This window comes from Dipodomys merriami, unplaced genomic scaffold (genome assembly GCF_024711535.1).
Source record: "Dipodomys merriami isolate MVZ:Mamm:240054 unplaced genomic scaffold, mDipMer1.0.p SCAF_421, whole genome shotgun sequence".
Taxonomy (NCBI): Eukaryota; Metazoa; Chordata; class Mammalia; order Rodentia; family Heteromyidae; genus Dipodomys; species Dipodomys merriami.
Window position 1 is genome coordinate 645,326 of NW_027205838.1, and position 21,587 is coordinate 666,912.

Here is a 21,587-nt window from a genome sequence, read left to right on the forward strand (position 1 = left end):
CTGAGAATGAGCTGCTGGGTGGTGGCTTCTGAGCGGCTGGGCGGGCAGAGGCCACAGCGCCACTGCGTCTGTGGGGCTTGCTGCGAGGCGGAGTCCCAGCCTTATCTACAGATCTGCCAGCAAGTGTGGAAACCCAAGACTTCCTGTGTGCAGAGCTGTGTCAGCCCAGGGGCGCGGTGGGGCCGGCAGGGTCCTGTCCAGGCCGTGTGGACGTGGACAGGAGGGAGCTGGGGCTGGAGGCTGGGGGACGGAGCCCAGCTTTCCCCCCAGCAGATGCTGTTCCCCAGGGAACTGCCCACAGCCAAGCGTGACAAGGACCATGGCCGTGGCTGCTTTTTTGTCTCCATTTTATTTCGTTGAAACCTAAGGGAGCAGGCTCCCAGCTGACAACAGGGCGGGCCACGGCACCTTCCCCAGAGGCCAGCGCGTGACACGGGGGACAGGGCCACGCGCGCCACGCGGCTGTCACACGGCCGTGCGCGTGGGCGTGCTGGGCTGCTTCAGCCGCAGGGTTCGGCACAGCCAGCCCGCAAAGTCCACTTCTTCCACCTCGGCCCGCTTGATGAACGCGTGGTTCTGGAAGGGAAGGTGCCAGAGGGAGCTGAGGGGGGAGGGGAGGAGAGGGGAGGGGAGGGAAGGAACTCAGGGGAGGGGCTGTCAGGCAGGGAGGGGTAAGCATGCCCCGGGGTGGCCCCCCTGGCCTCCACACTCCTACGTTAGGCACACCCCTAGTTGTACCAGCCACACACCCGGTCATCACCAGAGCCCTGAAACACTGCTGAGGGGCTGCGTGGGGAGGGAGGAGACCCCAGGCCCTGCCCATGGCCCCAGGCTCAGGTGGAAGAGCCAGTGCCAACGGGCAGAGGAAAGGTAGGACAGCAGGAAACACTGTGGACCCCCTCCCTGCGTCCCCCGCCCCCCCCCCCCGTCCTTTGAGACAGATGTCACAGTACCCCAGGCTGGCCTAGAACTGGCCATCCTCCTCAGCCTTAGTGCTGGAACGTCAGGTGTGCCTGCGTGTGCACACATGCGTGGTTAAGCGCAGGTTCTGGGGAACCAGGGGGCCCTGCCAGGCCCCTGTGCCCTGTGCATTGGGTAAGCTGGGTCTGGAGGCTCTGCAGGGATCCCAGCAGAGTCCCCTCTGTATGGTGTACCAGGCCACGCCCTGTCGCCCTCCAGGCCACGCCCCTGACCACACCCCGCGTCCTTACTCTCACTCACCATGAGCATCTTCAGATCCGCTCGTTCTGCTGGGTTCTTAATGAGGCTGGATATGGACAAGAGCACCATTAGTCCCTGGCTCCAGGGGCACCCATGTGGAGGGACATGGCGGGGCCGCTGGTGCCAGGCTGGGCAGGGCCCTGCCGGCATGGACAAGGGGCTCCACTGCTGACCTCAGGTTCCCTGGCAGGATGCCCCCAGGGAGGGGAGGGCAGTCAGCTCACTTTATACCAAAACTCCAAACTTGGGGGTCCTGGTGTCAAAACAGGCCTTGATCCCTCTAAAAACACAGGAGCACCTGAGGGCAGTGGCTTGACGCAGCTCAAGCCAGAGTCTCCAAGTACAGGCGCACACCAGATGCTCACCTGGCCTGTGCAAAGGGCCTGCGGTGCCCTACCCTGGGTGCTAGCAGGACCATCAAGAGTGTGATGAGTCCCGGGGAGCCAGGGGAAACAAGCGGGGCTGGCAGCCCTCCCCCTCCCCACCTCCCCCGAAACTTGCAGGACAGTTAAGCAATGGAAGAGTGGCTAGGACTGTGCTGAGGTCCTTTTTCCTGCTGGCAGACAGCGATGTGGAGCTGTGTGACTGCCCTGGGTGTTTGGAAACGAGGCCGAGAGCTATCTGGGTGAGCTCTGTCCCATCCAGGCCACCTGAACCATGGGGGCAGCAGCTGGGCTCGGGCGCGCCCCTCCACCTCGCCACACCCCTTACCATTTATTTACAAACTCCTGGAAGTCCGGGCTGAACACCCCACTGGGCAGCTTAGGTGGCGGCTGTGGAGGAGACAGAGAATAGAGTCACCCTGGGGGCCTGGCAGGCCTCACGGGTCCCGCTTCCCCCAGGGAGGTTCTGTCCTGGTGGAGGGAGAGACCCAGCCCCCCACTGCCTGGGCCTCCACAGGCCATGCTCATCCTAGGTGTGGGCGGGCAGACAGAAGGCCATGGGGACAATCTCTCTGAGCTCGGGTTGCCACCTCCCCTGGTGGGCAGCAGGGCTGCGCTGGCTGTGTCACCCGTGCATCCCACCCCGCTGCCCAACCCCAGACTGAGCCCAGGGAGGCAGGCAACTTGCCGCCTGGCTGCGCCGGGTGCCAGGGACCCCTGAGGCGGAGGCAGCCCCGCACACAGGCCAAGGTCCTTTTTTTGGTAGGTTGTGGGGCTTGAACGCTGGGCCTGGGCGCTGTCCCTGAGCTCTTCAGCTCAAGTCAGGTGCTCTACCATTTGAGCCACAGTGCCACTTCCCGTTTTCTGGGGTTCATTGGAGATAAGAATCTCATGGACTGGGCGAAGGTGGCTCAGGGGTAGAGTGCTTGCCTTGCATGCATGAGGCCCTGGGTTCTGATTCCTCAGTACCACATAAGCTGGCCTTGAGCTGAAGAGCTGAGGGACAGCACCCAGGCCCAGAGTTCAAGCCCCATGACCGGAAAAAAAAAAAAAAAAACCAAAAAGCCGGGCGCTGGTGGCTCATGCATGTAATCCTAGCTACTCAAGAGGCTGAGATCTGAGGATCGCGGTTCAAAGCCAGCCCGGGCAGGAGAGACCGTGAGACTCCTATCTCCAATAAACCACCAGAAAACCGGAAGTGGCGCTGTAGCTCAAGTGGTAGAGCGCTCGCCTTGAGCTGAAGAGCTGAAGGACAGCGCCCAGGCCCAGAGTTCAAGCCCCACGACCGACAAAAAAAAAAAAAAAAACGAAAAACAAAACTCATGGATTTTCCTGCCTGGGCTGGCTTTGAACTGCAATCCTCAGTTCTCAGCCTAGGTATAGCTAGGATTACAGGTATTACCCACCAGCGCTGGCTCCAAAGTCTTTTTTTTTTTTTTTTTTTTTTGGGTCCGGGAATGGGGCCTGAACTCTGGGCCTGGGCGCTGTCCCCCAGCTCTTCAGCTCAAGGCTAGCACTCTACCACTTGAGCCATAGCACCACATCCGGCTTTTTTTTCTTTTTGCTTATGTGGTGCTGAGGAATCGAACCCAGGGCCTCATGCATGTAAGGCAAGCGCTCTACCACTGAGCCACCTTCCCAGCCCCTACATTGAGTTTTTTATTGTGTGTTTTGGGGCTTGAACTCAGGGCCTGGGCACTGTCCCTGAGCTTCTTTTGCTCAAGATGAATATTCTATCACTTGGCCCACAGTGCCACTTCTAACCTTTTTTTTTTTTTTTTGGGGGGGGGGGTGAGTCGTGGGGCTTAACTCTGGGCTTGGGCGCTGTCCCTGCACTCTTTAGCTCAAGGAGAGTGCTCTACCACTTGAGCCACATCACAACTTCTGGTTTTCTAGTGGTTCATTGGAGATAAGAGTCTCATGGACTTTCCTGCCCAGGCTGGCTTTGAACCTCGATTCTCAGATCTCAGTCTCCAGAGTAGCTAGGATTACAGGCGTGAGCCACCAGCGCCCCGCCACTTCCAGCCTTTTTGAGTTTATTGGAGATAGGAATCTCAGTTTCCTGCCTGGGCTGGGGGCTGGCTTTGAACCAAGATCCTCACATCTCAGCCTCCTGAGTAGCTAGGATTACAGGCGTGAGTCACCAGTGCCCAGCTTTGCTGAGCTCTTTTTGCTCAAAGCTAGAATTATAGGTGTAAGCCACCGGTGCGCCTGGATTCTTCATTTACTCCCCCCCCCCAAAAAAAAAAACCAAAACAAAACTCATGACTGGGTTCAACAGCTCATTCTAGTAATTGAATTTGAGCAAAAAGTCCACAAGACTCCATGTCAACAAATGAACTGGGTGTGGTGGTTCACACCTGTCAACCTGGCTATATGCAATGCCTAAGTGGGATGATCACGGTCTGAAGCTGACTCAGGCAAAACTCCAGGTGATATTCACAAAATAACTATAGCCAAAAAGGGTCTATGTGATTCAAGTGGTAGAGCGCCTACCTAGTGAAGGCTAGGCTCTGAGTTCAGATCAAACCACTGCCAAAACCAAACCAAACCAAACCAAACCCTGACCCTGAGCTAGGGAGAGGGAGGAACGGCTGTGACCCCTGACCCCAGCTACTGAAAAGCACAGGCAAGGCCTGGACACCCACCTCGTTCACGATGTAGTCCAGCAGCTCGAAGATGGCCATGGTGGGCCGGCTGTCCATCCCGTGACCTACATGGTAGTGAAAGTGCGGGTGAGCCTCTGCTCCCTGGAGGAGCACGTCTGAGGCGTGGGTCCTGAGTGTGCTCCCGGGGCAGCAGGTGTGCGGGGATGCGAGCGTTGCCTGCCATCCCTGGGGGAGGCAGCTTCTGTCCGGGGCCTCCGGTGAGTCGGACGCCGGAGTGCGTGCCAAGGCGGACGTGGGCATCCTCTGAGGAGTCAACCCTTGGTGCCACGCTGCTTCCCCGCCATGCCAAAGACAATCCATCCGGGCAGGGGAGGGGGCAGGCCACCACCGAGGGGGCAGCGTGACCTCAAGCAGAGCTCTGGCAGGGACAGTGGAGGCTCCAGATGCCATCTGGAGTAGGCAAGCAGAGGGGTGGCTGACCCCTGCCCAAGGCCCAGCTGGCCAGGCTGCGCTGGCACACGGTGAGGTGCTGGCACACCCCCATGCTCCTCCCCACAGGGTGAGGCCTAGAGTCCATCTGGGAGGGGTGGGGGGGGGGAGGAGAGGGAGCATTCTGAGGACAAAAGCCTGGGAAGACTCCCCGGGAAACCTGGACAAGGAGGCCCAGCCCCCCACTGCAGCACCTGAAGGCCAGGGACTCGGTGTGGCTGTGACCCCGCTACAGCGTGGAGAGGCCCTGGGGCCACCATGCTCAGTGAGAAGAGACACCAAAGGCCCCAGGGTGGCTCCATGGACAGGAAACATCCAGAACAGGTGGATGCTGGGACAGGGAGAGGACTTGTGGAGGTTGGGGGCTGGGGTGGTGCTCTGGGGAACGGGGCTTCCATTTGGTACGATGGAATACTCTGGAAGCCGACAGTGCTGGCTGCACAGCTTTGTGTCATCCTGGCAATGGAAGGAGAGGGCACCCCCTGCTGCTCTCCTGACTGCCGGCATGTTTTCCTTCTCCTTTCCCTACGCTGGGGATGGAACCCAGGGCCTTGTGTGCCTCAAGCCCTGGCCACCAGGCCATAGCCCAGCCCCCACTCAGGGTTTCCACAAGACAATGCTGAGAAAACCAGGCAGCCAGCATGGCCTGGCTGAGTCGGCTTCTGGATCCTGTCTGCTGCCGGTGACAGGTGCAGGCGCTCTGGGCACAAGAGGTCTGTGGTGCACACTGCTTGCAGCTCTGTCCCCAGAAACCCCAAGACCATCTGAGGACGGCTGACCGCAGCTTGCTCCGTCTGGGGACAGCTGGCGTGGCCGGGGCCAGCGGGGAGGCGGCTGCCAGCACTGCAAGGCCCGCGGGGTCTCCTCCCGCCCCATCCCAGGCCGCAGCTGTGGGGCCTACCGCTGACGGGGCGTCCAGGGGGTCTGGGCCGTGGTGAGATGCTGTGGGGCTCTCCTTCCGCCCCGTCCATCACGGGCCGGCCAAAGATGGCCTCCAGCTCCTTGGCGTCCGGCGGGGGAATGGGGTACCTCCCGATGGATAACTCCACCAGGGACAGGCCCATGCTCCAGATGTCCGACTGCACGGAGTAGTGGGTGCCCTGCAGCCGTTCTGGCTGTCGGGAGATAGGAGGAGGTGGCTGGGGGGCACTGGGCCCAGCTCCTGGCCACCCTCTGTCCTCGCCCGCAGCTGGCTGGCACGGGCGCTGAGCAGCGATGGTGGCGGGAGGGAACTTACAGACATGTAGGACCGGGTGCCCACGAACGAGTTGGCCATGGAGTCAATGAGCTGCCCGCTCACCCCGAAGTCACACAGCTTGATCTCCCCTCGGGAGTTGACGAGGATGTTGGAAGGCTTCACGTCTGGGGAAGGGACGGATGGACGAGGGTGAGGCCCGCGGCGCCCAGCGTGCCTGCCCACCCGCCTGCCCATCCGGGAGGCCCTGGTGCTCACCTCGGTGCATGATCTGGTGCTTCTCCCGCAGGTAGGCCAGGCCCCGGAGCACCTGCGGACCACGGGGCAGTGAGCAGGATGGAGCCAGGAGGGCCCCAGCCCCGGGGGAGACCCAGCTGGCTGCAGAGTCTGCAGGAGCGCCCTTCTAGGTCACACCCAGCTGGCCAGGGCTAGAGCAAGAACTGCAGCAGAGTAAGGTGGCCACCATCCTTGCCTTGTTGTTAAGTTCAGGCAGCCGAGGCCCTTGGTGGCAGAGACAGAGGCAGGACCTGCACGGAAGGCGTGTGCACCTGGTGGCAGCCACCCTGGGCTGTGCCAGCCCCACAGGGGCACTGTTCAGGGAGCATGTGGGCAGGCTGATGCTGTCTGGCCCAGCCACCCCGGACAACCGAGGCCAGGAAATGGAAGACGGCATGGTGGTGGAGTGATAATAGTGTTGTGCTAAGTTGCCAGTCTTGCTCAGCCACCATACCCGTGGGGCAGGTGCACCGTGTCCCTCTCAGCAAAGTGAAGGTCTGGGCCCCAGCACTCCTACCCAATGCTCCTCTGCATGTTAGTGTCAGACCTGCCTGGGGCCAGCAATGTCCACCACAAGCTGGCAGGTGTCCCAAGCAGCAGGAGAGGGCAGGGGATTCTAAGACCCTCAACTGGGCATAGGGAACACCACTGGTGACTCCCCACAAGTACCTCGGGAAGGAGTCTTGGCTCACGGGGGCTGGTGTGAGGACAGGTGACACTCACCGCGATGCTGACCTTCCCCAGAATCTCCTCTGGAATCCGCTTGGCTTCTTTCAGCACCTGGTCCAAGGAGCCGCCATCCTGCAGGCCAAGGGGGAGGTGTGTGGTTAGGAAGGGTGGGCAGAACCCCCCCCCCCAGAACCCATGGTCGTATTTCCCTGCCAGATCCCCGCTCCAGCCTTGGAAAAGGGCAGGCTCTCCCCTGGTCGTTGGCCTTTGGGGCTCCAGACTCTGCGCCCCAGCAGCAGACATGAAGGCACAGAATGCAGGGTGTCCCCACCCAGTTCCTTACAGAGGTCTGTCCTGCCTGCTGGGCTATCTGCCTGCCTGAGGTCTCCAGGCGGCTCACATGCCCCAAGTGCCCCGTGTGGCCCAACCTGGGCGGGGACAGAGGCCACCAGGCCTCTGAGCCAAGACTTGGCAGGGATAGGGACAAAGGGGTGACGGACCAGGGGGTGACATGAGATGCTCAGGGGAGGAGCAGGAGGTGGGCTGTCTCATCTCTGGGCATCTGCTCCCATGCCCGCCCCCCCACCAGCATTTCTCGAGAGGGTTAGGAAGCAGGGACCATGCCCTGTAACAAGGACGCCTGTGAAGGGCACGGGGACAGAGTCCAGGGGTCACCTAGACTACCTGCCATTCACCTCCTGAGGGTCACATGGCTACAGTGAGATCCCTGGGGCATAATCAAGCCAGCTTGAGTCTGGCAGGGGTACCTCGCCTGGGAAGCTGGATGGGGTGTAGAACCAGCACTTCTTTGCTGCCTCCGTCCCCCGAGTCCCAGCCTCCCAGGGTCTACATGCTAGCAGGCAGGGTGCAGGGAATGAGGGAGGCCACTTGTGGGACTGACTGCCCCAGTCTTCCAGCCGCCACTTTCCTGTCAGCAGGTTAGAGGAATGTCTGCCCCCCGCTCCCCCACCAGCCCCTACTGCTGCACCTGTGGCCTGCACACAGGCCAGCTTCATTCTGCCACCGTGAAAGGCCGACATCACTCTGACTGTCCTGGACACACCACACCTGGACTGCCCTTCCATCTCCACACAAGGCAGAGCGCAGCTCAGAACCCCGGACCCTGCTGTGAAAGTGTCATGAGGTGCCTGTGCACGGTCACCTGATTCCAGCGAGGGCTTCAGTGCTCAGAGAGCTTCAGGCAGCAGACTTGTATGGCTCAGGCATTCCAGTCATACCTGCAGGGGCCCCAAAGGCCTCTGGGTCTGCTGGAGGTTTGGTCCCTGGCTTGGTGCTAGGGATGGTGGTTGAGCCTTTAAGAGGCGGAGCCTCAAGGGAGGTCTTCATGTCACTGGGGGCGGGTCCTCAAAGGGGACTGCAGTCTTCTTCCTAGCTTTTCTTCCTCCTCCTCCTCCTTTCCCCACCCACTCCCCCTCCTGCTCCTCTTTTTTTGGGCTGTGGGGCTTGAACTCTGGGCTTGGGCGCTGTCCCTGAGCTCTTCAGCTAAAGGCTGGCGCTCTACCACTTGAGCCACAGTGCCACTTCTGGTTTCCTGGTGGTTCATTGGAGATAAGAGTCTTACAGACTTTCCTGCCTGGGCTGGCTTTGAACTGTGATCCTCAGATCTCAGCCTCCTGAATAGCTAGAATTACAGGAATGAGCCACAGGTGAGCAGTATTGCTTCTCAGGAGCCCCTGCCCTGCTCTGAGGGGTCATGGGCTTAAAAGCAATGAGGTTACCAGATCATGACTGAGAACCCCAACACAGAGCCACAGTGAATCAGTCCTCTTCACAGAGTAGCCTGGCGTATGATAACAATGTACATAAATACAATGCTGAGCCTGAGGTATATGGACAGCCTGGGACCAATTACGCTAGCCTATTAATATGCCACACAACCATACAGTATCATCAGCTCAGGGCACAGCTGGGGCTTGGGAGTGCGCCGAGTCCTGCACAACTCACACAGACATTTGGTCCCCAGGTAGCAAGCAGTGTAAGGGGTGGGGTCATAAGACCCAGCAGCCCCCACACACCCCAGCCATCAGCACCCCCGTCATGTACTCCTGTCCCGGATCAGCCTACGCCTCTAAAACCAGGACTGATGTGGCAGGTCCCCACACCAAGATCACAGAGGTCAGGCCACAGCCACTGTCAACACTGGCAGGTGCAGGGCAACCCAGACTCAGCCCTGATCCTCACCCGGCAGCCTACACCTCTCCATTCCACACAGGGCCCAGCTCAAGCCCCACAGTGAGAGCACGCAGTAGACCTAACCCCAACCCCAGGCCTGCCTCCTGACTTTGAGCCCACCTCAGCCCAGACATCTTCCCGGGGAGGCAGTGGATGGCGCGTGCTCTGTGCACCAGGGTGACCACTGCTCCCCATTCTGCTCTCCCCAGGTCCCTGGCTCGTCAAGGAACCTCACACCCGGCCCTCAGTGGCCTCCATCCACACCGTGGTGTGGCCACACCCCGGAAGTCCATCCTTGCACCCCATCTTTCCTGATGTGCTTGCTCACTGGCAGTGCGCAGAGCCCTCGGGCCCAGCGCTGCTCTGGGGACCCCTGAGGTCTGTCCACCAACACCCAGAGCAGGGCCAGGATGAGGCCCCCTTCCTGCAGGGGAAGCGGAGGCTCTGGAAGCAGCAGCTGGTGCTAAGCGCTGCTGGGCGGGTGCTCTGTCTCCCACCTTTGACCCCTGCTTGCACCAGGAGAGGTAGGGCAGGTGGGGAAGGGGCTTCTAACAGTACAACCTTGCTTGGAGACACCAGGGCTCTTGCTCTAATTCACTTCCTGTTGTGTTGCACAACATGGACAGTCAAAATGTGTGCACAGGGCATAAGCGAGCCTTCGTACCATGCAGCCTGGTTTTGCAAGGGGGGGGGTGGGCTGTTGTGGGCAGCTGGTACCTGAAGCAGTGGCTGGGGGTCACTTCCTCCCCTGACCTACAGCTCCGACCACTTCTGCTTTTGTGACCCCCTTCCCACCCATCTCTGAGCTTGGAAACCAGAGCATCTGACCCATGGCCAGCTCACACTGGGCTGGCCAGGACCATGGTGGCACATAAAAGCAAGCACCTGGCTCCACCTGAGCCTGGGCCTGGGCTGGTTAGAGTGTGGGCCCAGATGCCGCCTGCATAGCTCTCCGTTGGCAGCTACACCCAGTGCAGCTACCAACTGCTGTCTGGAAAGGGGCATGAGCTGCTTCCGGTGCCCTGCCGCTCCACCCTCCACCTCTCTGCCCCCCCCCATCATGCTCGGTGACCTGCGCATGCGGGCTACTGCAGGGGCAGATGGGAGACAGTGCTTCTCAGGAATGCAAGAGCAAAGGTACTTGCACAGCCCACCGGCACCCCAAGGTCTCTCACCATGTGCTCCATGCAGATGCTGATCTCCCCGTCGCTGTAGAAGGCGCCATAAAAGCCCACGATGTACGGGGAGTTGCACTCGTGCAGCACCTGCAGCTCGCGGATGATCTGGTTCCGGATAGCTGGCTTGATCTCCAGGTGGATCAGCTGCAAGGGGGCCAGAAAACCGTCAGGCCCACTCCAGGCTGGGTGGGCCCACAAGAGAAGCCATCTGCCCGCCATCCATGACATCATTCCCCACAGCCTAAAGGGGCTGCCAACACGTGAGCACACGCAGCCAGGAACAGGATGAGGCTCTGGCCCACACCCGGCGTGGAGGGAGCTGGCGGGAGAGAAGCAGACACAAAAGGCCCCACAGTGTGTGGCTCCATTGTCAGGAAAAGTCCAGAACAAGTGGACCCAGAGATGGGAAGTCTATGGTGGGGGGAGGGAGGGAGTAGCAGGGGCTGTGGTAAGTTGAGTGACTGCTAATGGTGATGGGTGGTCTTTTAAGGTGATGAAAATGTCTAAAATTGATAGCAATAACAGATGCATTGACACTGTTTGAAAAAAGAAAGCTATACACTTAAAAATAAAAAACATGGGTGCCTCGCATGCATAAGGCCCTGGGTTTGATTCCTCAGCACCACATAAGCAGAAAACGCCAGAAGTAGTGCTGTGGCTCAAGTGGTAGAGCACTCGCCTTGAGCTGAAGAGCTGAGGGACAGCGCCCAGGCCCAGAGTTCAAGCCCCATGACCGACCAAAAAAAAAAAAAAAAAAAAAAAAGCATGGGGCTGGGAAGGTGGCTCAGTGGTAGAGCGCTTGCCTCCCATGCATGAGGCCCTGGGTTCGATTCCTCAGCCCCATATATGCAGATAAAGTCGGAAGTGGCGCTGTGGCTCAAGTGGTACAGTGCTGGCCTTGAGCTGAAGAGCTGAGGGACAGTGCCCAGGCCCAGATTTAAAAAAAAATTAAAAAACACTAGGCACTAGTGGCTCACACGTATAATTATTCTAGGCACCCAAGAGTTTGAGAATGAGAGGACCAAGGTCTGAGGACAGCCTCAGCAGCAAAATCCCAGAAAATCTCCAGGAGGAAGCTGGATGTGGGGGCGAGCACCCATCACCCCAGCAACAATGGGAAGTTTATTAACAGCAGGTGGATCACAGCTCAGGTGCACACCTACGAGACCCAAATTCTGGTGAAAATCAGAGCTGGAGGCATGGCTCAGTGGTTTTGCAACAGCCTAACACGCGCAAAGCTGAGCTGGAATCCCAGCATCCCAACACACAAAAAGGCCAAGTAAGCCACCACACAGCAGCACACGTCTATAGCTGTACCCCTTGGGAGACAGAGATAGGAGGAGTGTGAGGTTGAGGCCAGCTGGGCTACACAATGACTCTGCCTTAACGAAATGAAATAAACGACAGACCTAAGTGATCACACGCTCTTCATGTGGGGGAGACAGGAGCTGTGCTCAAAGTTAGTCCTGGCCCACCAAGTCCAGCCTGGATCACGTGGTAGAATCACACCTGGCAGGGGCTGGGGGGGTGGGGGGAGCGGCACAGCGGGGACTGCTGGGGACCCCTTTCCAAATGATGCTCCTGAGATGTGCAGAAAAGATGTGGCAAGACGCCTTGACCGGCCCCGAGCCACAAACCCCACCTGAGCTCAGGGCCCACTCATCAGAGCTGCACAGGCACCCACCATAGGTAAAGCCCAGGGTGGGGTAGGGGAGGCTGAGAGGAGGGAGGAGGAGGAGAAGGAGGAGGGAAGATGTAAGAAGGTCCCCATTGTGGAGTGGGCAGAGGAGAGGTAAGCCTCCTATGAGGCCTGGAGCCCAGGGGCTCAAAAAAATGACAGCAAGGTGACACCAGGACCAAAGGTGACACAGGGGCTGGGCCGGGAAAGGGTGCTCCAGTGGGAACAAAGGAAGTCACCGGAGCCTGAAGGGAGCGTGCCAGGTTTAGGGCAGGAAGGCAGACCTCGGGGAGGCTGTGACCTTGAGAACCACAAGGGCCCGGCCTCCGCCACGCCTGTCCCTTAGCCCCCCTCTTCTGCAGATCCACCTGGCCTGTGCTGGCCCTGGGGTCTGGACATGGAACCCCAGAACCCTAAGAGGCTGCTTCATCCCCAGGGGAACAGCATCCACTCGCACCCCACCCAAGGCCTGGACACTTGTCTGGGAAGAGGGAGAAAATGATCCAGGCATGCCGTGTGAGGGAATACAAGACGATCCTGCTCCACAAAGCCTACAACGGAACTGGCAAACCCACTTTTCCATACACAGCCTGAGCACCTTGAATCTAAACAGGCAAAACCCAGAATGCTCCCTTTCCCAGCTGGGGCTGGAGCCTGCACGCCAAGCCGCGTCCCTTGTCCCCAATGGGCGCTTTTTTTTTTTCTTTTTTTCTTTTTGCCAGTCCTGGAGCTTGAACTCAGGGCCTGGGCACTGTCCCTGAGCTTCTTTTGCTCAAGGTTAGCACTCTACCACCTGAGCCGCAGCACCACTTTCGGCTTTTTCTGTGTACGTGGTACTGAGGAATCGAACCCAGGGCTTCATCTGAAACTTTTGGAGCATTTCAGACTCTGGATTTTTAGAAGAGGGAATGCAAATATTCCAAATCTGGGGGGGGAAAAAAATCCAAAATGGGAAACATTTCTGACCCTAGTCTTGCCTATAGGGATTCTTCACCTGTATCTGTTTTTGAAACAAGGTCAGAAGCCCAGAGGGGGGAGCCTGGAACTTTCCATCTTGGATTTTACTGAACTCTGTATCCAACATAGAGTGATCCACAGGGAAATAGTAACATGACTATTTTCACACAGCGCCCTTGGAAGCCTGATGTTTTACCTGCCCACACAAACTGTGTGTGTGACAGGCTGCCACACACAAGGGGCAGGGAGAAGTACACAGAAGCACGCATAGATGGAGAAGGTTGGCAGGAGGAAGTGGCAGGGACCCCGGGCGCTCGGGACTCCTAAGCCCTCCATGAAAGGAGAGTAGGATACGGGGCCCGCGATGGCCGCTGTGCCTCACTCATGCCAGCTCTGGGAGGAGAGTTCTCCACCCAGCTCTGAGCCACTCCCAGGACCATGTTGAGGGGCAGTCAAGGCAGCATTTGGGAGCAAGGCGAAAAGCCAGGGTGCAGGCATTACTAGGACACAAGGACAGTCAGAATCAGGCTGGCCCCATGGGGTGCCAGAGCCTATGCTTGGTCCAGGGGTGCAAGCCTGACAAAGGACACAATAGACTCCCAGCCCCTACAGTGAGCTGAGAGCAGTTTGCAGGACGAGGAGGCTGAGTGAGCAGTATATGCGGTGCAAACTAGAAGATGGGGGAAAGGACTTCAGCAGCCATGCTGAGACATGGAGAGAACAGACTCATCGGCCGAGTCTAGAAGGTTCCCCACCATACCCTTCGTCCTCCCCACAGATCTTCTTTGGAGCGAGCTCAGTGCTTCTTACCCAGAATGCTGCCAGCCTGGGGGGGGGGGGGGCACAATGATGGGAGTCAACCCCCCCCCAGCCCCGCCCCAAAGCAGGAAGCCAGGAAGATGGGTGGGGCTACAGATCAGGGCTCCCAGAGAAGGAACAGCCAAGAGGGCTTACATCTGTCCAGCTCTGGCTCCCTCACATGTACTGCGGGGCTGTCGCTTGATTGAAAAGAGAGCACTCTGGCTGGGAATGTGGCTTAGTGGTAGAGTGCTTGCCTCCCATGCATGAAGCTCTGGGTTTGATTCCTCTGTATAAAAAAAGCCAGAAATGGCGCTGTGGCTCAAGTGGTAGAGTGCTAGCCTTGAGCAAAAGAAGTTCAGGGACAGTGCCCAGGCTCTGAGTTCAAGTCCCAGGCTGGCAAAAAAATAAAAATAAATAAAAATAAGCCGGGTGTGGGGTGCTGGTGGCTCACGCCTATAATCTTAGCTACTCAGGAGGTTGAGATCTGAGGATCGCAGTTCAAAGTCAGCCCAGGCAGGAAAGTCTGTGAGTCTCTTATCTCAAATAAACCACAAGAAAACGGAAAGTGGTGCTGTGGCTCAAGTGGTAAAATGCTAGCCTTGAGCTGAAGAGCTGAGGGACAGTGTCCAGTCCCAGAGTTCAAGCCCCACAACCAACAAAAACTAACTAAACATAATTAATGCAAAAAAGGACACTCAAGTGGTGGAGTGCCCCCTCGCCTTCATCCTGTGGGTTGACAGCAGAGTCTTGCCAGAGGCCGACCCTTATATGAAGTGCTTCGGGGGGTGGGGGGGGGAGCTGGGCTAGCATGGAGGAATCCCAGCTCAGGCCAGACAAGCAGCTCTCTGCTACACAAATGGAGTTCCAAGTGGCCAGGAGTGCATTACAGATGTGGTAGGGTCCCTGCTGATCCTGACTAGCTCAAGGGTTGCAAGAGCGGTGACAAGGCTGTGCTCAAAAGAAGAAAACATCTACAAACCAGCAGAGCCACATAAATGGAGGGAGTGGTGTTCTGGGTGCAGTTTTGCTGGCATGGCACCATGCCAGGAGGACCCAAAAGAACTGGATAGCCCAGCGCACAGGCCTGCAGGAGCCCCACAGCTGCTCCACACCTGCCGGTGCTCTGCACAGGTGCACGGGCCCAGGCATCTGCTCCTGGGGTATCTGCAATCTTGACCAGCACCCTGTCCTCTACCTGACCAATGCCTTGGGTGAAGAGAACCGGAGATTCCCCGGGAGGCACTGGTTTGGAAAATGCTGTCTACAGGAAGAGGACAGAGACAGAAGGCTCTGGGCTGCAGATTTTGAGGGGAAATGCTCCAGATGTGAGAAGAAATAGCTCAGACAGAACAGAAACAGAAATGGGAAGGCAGGTACCACAGGATGGCGAGACCTGTGTGCGGGGCTCAGGCTGGGCTTCCAGGTGAAGTAACCGTCCACATCCAAGCAAATGCGCAAGCTCGGTGGCCAGCTAGGAAATCCTCGGATTCTGTGTTTAGGTTTAGGATCATTATCTCAAAATGTCTCAACTCCACTGCCAGTCTCATCCTTATACCTCCTAAGGCCTCTTCTCCAACACCCAGAGGAAGGCTACATTGTGCCACAGGGTCCCGGATTGGCAAGCAGTGGCTTGGAGTCCCATTGAAGGGGTGACAGAGAACTTCATGCGCCCTCCAAATTTGTTCACATGCCAGGCTAAGGTGCTGTAGGGAAGGGAGTTTTCAGATGTCTTGAACATTGACACCAGATTCTGAGTAGAGCAGGCCACCTTGTAGTGAGGGTGGGCCACATCCAATCAGTTGAAGGCAATCTGTGTTTGCCTGGGAAGTGAGAAGTCTGTCTTGAGATGGCCTTTGGACTTAAGTAGAAATATCACGGTTTCCTGAGGCTCCAGCTTGCCCAGCAAACCTCAGAATCAGTCACCGGGTTCCACAGTCACAGGAGCCAAGTCCTTCAAATAAAGTTCTCTCCAAGTTGGGTGTGGTGGCTATGGCTGTGACCTGAAAGGGTCATAGCACTGAGGCAAGAGGACCCTGAGTTCTAGGCAAGCCGGAGTTACATGGCGTGCTTGAGGTCAGCCTGGGCTCTGTAGTGAGACCTTGTCTCAAAAAAAAAAACAAAACATAACATTCTCCCTGGGACTGGGGTGTGGCTCAGTAGTAGAACACTCAACTCAGCCAGCTGGGCCTGCACCCTGGCAATCTTTTTCTTTTCTTTTTTAATTTCTTTTCATGGTGCTGGGGCCTCACTGATCCCAGGGCCTCACTGGATGCTGGAGGCTCATGTCTATAACCCTAGCTACTCAGGAAGCTGAGATATGAGAGTCTCGGTTCAAAGCCAGCCTGTGCAGGAAAGTCTGTGAGACTCCCAAGTCACCCACCAGAAAGGGGAAGAGGAGCTGTGGCTCCAAGTGGTAGAGCACTAGCCTCGAGCCAAAGAGTTCAGGGACAGTATGCAGGCCTCAAGTTCAAGTCTCACATCTAACAACAACAACAACAAAAAGAATCCAGGACTTCATCATTGAGCCAAACAACAACAACAAAGAGAATCCAGGACCTCATCACTGAGCCCCATTTCCAGGCTCAGAATTGGATTTTAAAACATCCCTGAAGGTAGCCAGGTACCGGTGGCACATGCCTGTCATCTTAGCTATCCAGAGGGCTGAGATCTGTGGATCCACCATTCAAAGCCAACCCAGAAAAGAAATTCTGAGAGATTCTTAGCTCCAATCAACCATCAAAATGGGGAAGTGGAGCTGGGGTTCAAGTGGTACAGCACTAGCCTTGAGCAAAAGCAGCTCAGACTCTGAGTTCAAGCCCTAGGACTGGCAAAGAACAAAAATCACAAAACAAAAACATCCTTGAAGGCAGAGGTTGGCCATGAAAGGGGAAAGGTGTGCAGAAACAAGGCTGGTACACTCTGAGTAAATTCCTGGGACTTACAATCCAGAAGGCAGCCAATGGGAGGACAGAGGTCCTGGAGGTGGCCAATGAGGGCGCAGAGGCCCTGAAGACAGCCTATGGTAGCACAGAGGGAGCCAATAGGAGCACAGCAGACTGTCTTTTCAATCTCTCTATTTCCTGGGTACCTGTCCTCACCCAACCCACCTGGGGGCCTTGGCTCACCTTCCTGGCCATGATAAGACCTGATGGTCTGTGTTGGACCTTGGTGACCACCCCGCCATTGCCAGCTCCCAGTTCTGAGATTCTTTCAAAGTCATCATCCTTGAGCTCGCCGACTTTGGCCTTCTGGGTAAGGAAAGCCTCGAGACGCTTTTTCTGCTGCTCATCTAGTTCCAGTTCCTCCAGCTTCTTCTGCAGGTCCACTAGGTTTGCCCTGTGGAGACCCCAAGGGCAAAGGTGAGCAAGGAAAGCAGGAGCAGCCAGCAGCTACAATGGCCACAAGGATACACAGATGGGGCAGACATGATGCCTACCCTTCCAGGCTCCCTGCCTAGGAGGAAAGAACCCTGTCAGAGGGCCTTGATCACTGCTCATAGTAGTTAGGAGACTGTGAGGACAAGCACCAGCTCAGGGACCCAGGCGATGCTCAGACCACATCAGATGGGGATGAAGGAGCTAGGGACCGGATGGGCTGAGGCCTGGGGCCAGGATGCCCATCTCTGCCTAGGGTGGCAAATCCAAGTTTCAAAGCAGATGTTACATCCTGTGAGCATTGGCTGATGTGAATTAAAGATTGGCAGTGGAGGGGTGCAGAACCTAAACTGTGTAGACAGCCCCAGGGCACCCCAAGCACCTGGCACCCTGCTATCAGGACCCCGCCAGCTTCTGTCAAACATCAGGTTTACACAAGCCCTGAACTTGGGTACTATGGGATCAAAGATGTCTACATCAATTTATTGAGTGAAGCAAGGGCTCTGCAAAGGACAACTGAACAATGAGCTGCTTTTGTGAATGCATTGACTTTGAAGCCCACCCTAAGGAAAAAGAGTCAGCCCTGGGGCTGGGAAGCTGGCTCAGTGGTAGAGCGCTTGCCTTGCATGCCTGAGGCCTTGGGTTTGATTCCTCAGCACCACATAAGCAAAAAGAAAAAAGCCAGAAGTAGCGCTGTGGCTCAAGTGGTAGAGCGCTAGCCTTGAGCTGAAGAGCTGAGGGACAGTGCCCAGGCCCAGAGTTCAGGCCCCACGACCGGACCCCCCCCCCAAAAATAAAGAGTCAGCCCTAGTAGCAATGTTGCCCAAGAGAAACGTAACAGATGAGGCCCAGATTCCATCTCTTCCTATCTCCAGCACCACAATATAAAATTTAAAAAATTAGGCCAGGCACAGTGGCTCATGCCTGTAATCCTAGCTACTCAGGAGGCTGAGATCTGAGGATTGAGGTTCAAAGCCAGCCCAGGCAGGAAAGTCCGTGAGACTCTTATCTCTAATAAACCACTCAGACAACCAGCAGTAGCGCTGTGGCTCAAGTGGTAGTGCACTAGCTTTGAGCTGAAGGTCTGAGGGACAGTGCCCAGGCCCAGAGTTCAAGCCTCACAACAAGAAAGGATTAATGTTTAAAGAGGGGGCAGGGAGGAAAGTAACATTAATGTTAATGCTGTATTTTAGCCATGTGGTGCCCACCTGGAATCTCAGCAGGGGAAAGACTGAGGTAGGAGGATCTTGAGTTCAAGGCCAGACTAGGCTACAGATAAAAATCCTGTCTCAAAAACCAAACAAACCGGGGCTGGGAAAGTGGCTCAGTGGTAGAGTGCTTGCCTTGCATGAATGAGGCCCTGGGTTTGATTCCTCAGCACCACATAAGCAGAAAAAGCTGGAAGTGGCGCTGTGGCTCAAGTGGTAGAGCACTATCCTTGAGCTGAAGAGCTGAGGGACAGTGCCCAGGCCCAGAGTTAAGGCCCGACAACCGGAAAACAAACAAACAAACAAACAAACAAAACAAACCCAAATAGATGATATCCTTCCTTCCTTTCTTCCCATCCTGGGGCTTGAACTCAAGGCCTGAGCATTATCTGAGTATTTTTGCTCAAGACTAGAGCTCTAACACGTGAGCCACAGCTCCACTTCTGGGTTTTCAGTAAGTAATTGGAGATGGGGCTTTCCTGCTTGGGCTGACTTCAAACTGTGATGCTCTGATCTCAGCCTCTTGAGCTGAGCTCCTGGCTCCTGGCTAGATGATAGCTTTCAATGTGTATTATAAGTATTTACTATCTGTTTTCTCATATTAGGGCTTTGGCTCTGGGACACTGGCCATGCCACATATTTGGGACTGGCTGGAGCCAGGGGATATAGCCCTGGACAGACAGCCATCAGTGGAAGTGTCTGGAGAATGGTCACCTCCGGCCATCCTTAGGCAGCCTTGGGTCCTCGGTTCCCTGAGGTCTAAGCCAAAGTTGATGGTCCTCGAGGTGAGTTCACCTGAGGAGGAAGGGGGTAACTGGATGTCTCATCAGGAGAAATGCAATCCTGAGATGACCATTACTTGCCCATGCCTTAAAAATACTCTAGCCAAAGGGCACATGGGTCAAAGGTGACATCACCTGGAATGAAAGGGTGCTGGGCACCCTTTTCTGGGCTGCATTATCACCTGGAGACTGAGAAAGTCTCAGCCTAAGCAGGAGAAGCAGGCTCCTGGGGTGTGTGGGGGGAACTTACTGCAGGTCACATGACACAGGAAGCCCCTCTGAGCCAGGACCAGGGCCTGAAGCAGGTGCTTACAGCTTGAAAAAAAAGCCAGATGATATGGTGGCAAGACACAAGAAAGAGAAACCATGAGCACGCACGCGCAAAGGAACCAATAAGTGGATGAATGAAGGTGTGCACTGTGGGGCTGAAGAGGCATCTCTGGGAACCGCCCTGTGACATGTCCAGTGCACCGTCAACCTGCCTTAAACATAATAGAAACTCAATAAGGCATGTGTGTACACACAGGTGCATGTGCGCGCACACACACACGTGCATGTATGTGCACACACGTGGATCCCAGACTGGCTTACTCAACCCGGGTATTCATGAAGGGCACACATCCTGAACCAGGGAAAGAAGAGAATATAGGAAGAGTTCCCTTACAGGAAGGATGGAGTAGAGTTGATCGATGAAAAAATAAACCTGTGGCCTGTCTGCTCCGTTGATAGCCTCAGTCTCCCCATGTAAGTGGAGAGGTCATAGCATGCTCTCAACGGCTGTGAACCCCAACAACGCTTGGAGCCGCTCCCCTGACAAGTCAGCCACTCGGGGAACCCATCACCCCAGCCTTTTCTGGGATGCTCCCCGGTCTGTCCCCAGCTTCCTAGAAGCCCCTCAAGACCTCTTGTCATCCTCAATGATCTCTGTTTTGCCCATTCGCCCCTCCTTCCAGGCTTTTCTAACCCAGTTACTTTACAATCTGCTTGAGGGGTTCCAGCAGTTCCCACTTCAGGTCCTTACCCTACTAACCCCCCTCCCGCCCGTTTCCCATCCTCTCTATGGGGGATGCTCACCACTCATCCCAACTTCGGGGCTCTGCACCCCCTCTCCCAGCCAGCAGCATCTCTATGTCTTACAGTCTCTCAGGCACCTCTCCCAAATTCTCCAGAGGCCTCCTCATCCGGACCCTTCTTTTACCGACGGCACGACCGGGGGACGACCCCATCTTTTTCCCGCAGGGCCTTCGCCTCCATCTCCTTCTTGGGGTGAGGGCCTCCTAAGTTGGCATCCTTAGCACCCCCACTTTGCCACTGAAGGACCTCGCAGCCTTGTTCACTGTGGGGGGCGACTCCACCCCATCGTGTGCTCACGGGGACCCCCCCGGTCCCCCCTCTCGTCACTCCCAGACCCCCCCCACACACACCTGGGGTCTGAGACCCCACGACCCCCCCCAGGCCCCGGGGACCCCGCGCACTCACTCGGAGGCGCCCTCGCTGGTGGGGGACGGGCCCTCGGCGATGGTGGGGTTGATGGTGAGCGCCGGCAGCACCGGCTTCCTCCGGGCCAGCATCGGGGCTCCGCGGGCCGGCGGCGGCGGCGGCGGCGGCGGCGCCTCTAGCCGGGGCCCATAGGGGGCGGGCCGCGCGCGGGCGGCGCCGACGCGAGCCCGGGGCTGCGGCCGCGGCCTAGGACCGGGGCGCTCGGGGGCGCCGAGGGGCGCAGGGGCTGAGGCCAAAGCGCCACAGCCGCCGCCGCCACCACCGAGGCCCGGACCGGACCGGGCTGACGCTGCAGCTGCACCGGGGAGACCGAGAGAAGGGAGGGGGCGGTCACGAAATCGCGCGCCGGCTTCTCGCGAGAGCTAGCGTGCAGCGCGAGGCCACGCCCCTCCACCGAGACGCAAGCGCAGTCGTTCCAGCCGGCCTCTGGAGATGGGAAGGGGCGGAGACCAAGGCCAGGCGGTCTCTAGAGCATGCGCATTCACGCGTCTGGGCCTGGACGAACCGCTGCGCATGCGCCTGATGTCTGGGCCAGCTGGGGATTGGCCAAGCGCGAACAGGTGGGCGGGGAGCGGCCGGGCCTGGGCACAGGTGGGTGTTGGGAACTGGGATGAAGCGGCCCGGGAAATGCCGGGATGCGTGGGAGACGCACCGGGCTCAGTTTAGTCGTTTTGCTAAATGTGATCATCACCTCGAAAGATCAATTGCCACACTCTGGTGGCTCACGCCTGTGATCCTAGCCACTCTGGAGGCTGAGATGGGAGGATCGAGGTTCGAAGCCAGCCCGGACAGGAAAGTCCATGAGACTTATCCCAGTTAACCACCAGAAAACCGGGAGTGGAGCGGTGGCTCAAAGTGGTAGAGCGCCAGCCGTGAGCAAAAGGAGTTCAGGGACAGCACCCAGGTCCCGAGTTCAAGCCCCACGGCCAACCCAGGAAAAAGAAAAAGCCAGAACCGCGCAACTGTGGTTCAAGTGGTGGAGCGCCAGCCTAGAGAGGAACAGCGACAGTGCTTAGGCTTAGGCCCTGAGTTCAAGATCCAGGACCAGCATACACAGACACTAAAATTTCGTAT

General features: G+C 57.3%; 1 protein-coding gene across 1 annotated transcript; it reads right to left on the bottom strand.

Moving 5' to 3' along the window:
• Window positions 1–328: 328 nt before the first annotated feature.
• LOC138807591 (dual specificity mitogen-activated protein kinase kinase 2) lies at window positions 329–20,780 on the bottom strand. The gene is made up of 11 exons (XM_069993367.1): window positions 20,493–20,780; window positions 16,775–16,985; window positions 10,211–10,357; window positions 6,897–6,974; window positions 6,156–6,207; window positions 5,940–6,064; window positions 5,604–5,817; window positions 4,253–4,317; window positions 1,933–1,994; window positions 1,222–1,267; window positions 329–576 (listed from the first exon to the last, which is right to left on the bottom strand). The coding sequence occupies exons 1-11, from the start codon at window positions 20,582–20,584 to the stop codon at window positions 466–468; spliced, it is 1,203 nt and encodes a 400-aa protein (XP_069849468.1). The 5' UTR covers window positions 20,585–20,780; the 3' UTR covers window positions 329–465.
• Window positions 20,781–21,587: the final 807 nt, after the last annotated feature.

Excerpts from the sequence above, each read along its gene's own strand:
- LOC138807591 (XM_069993367.1), bottom strand. The coding sequence starts at position 20,584 with ATGCTGGCCCGGAGGAAGCCGGTGCTGCCGGCGCTCACCATCAACCCC. Across the intron at positions 10,358-16,774 it reads GTCTTATCATGGCCAGGAAG|CTGATCCACCTGGAGATCAA; the intron begins GTGAGCCAAGGC and ends GCCCCCTTGCAG. Across the intron at positions 5,818-5,939 it reads GCACCCGGTCCTACATGTCT|CCAGAACGGCTGCAGGGCAC; the intron begins GTAAGTTCCCTC and ends ATCTCCCGACAG.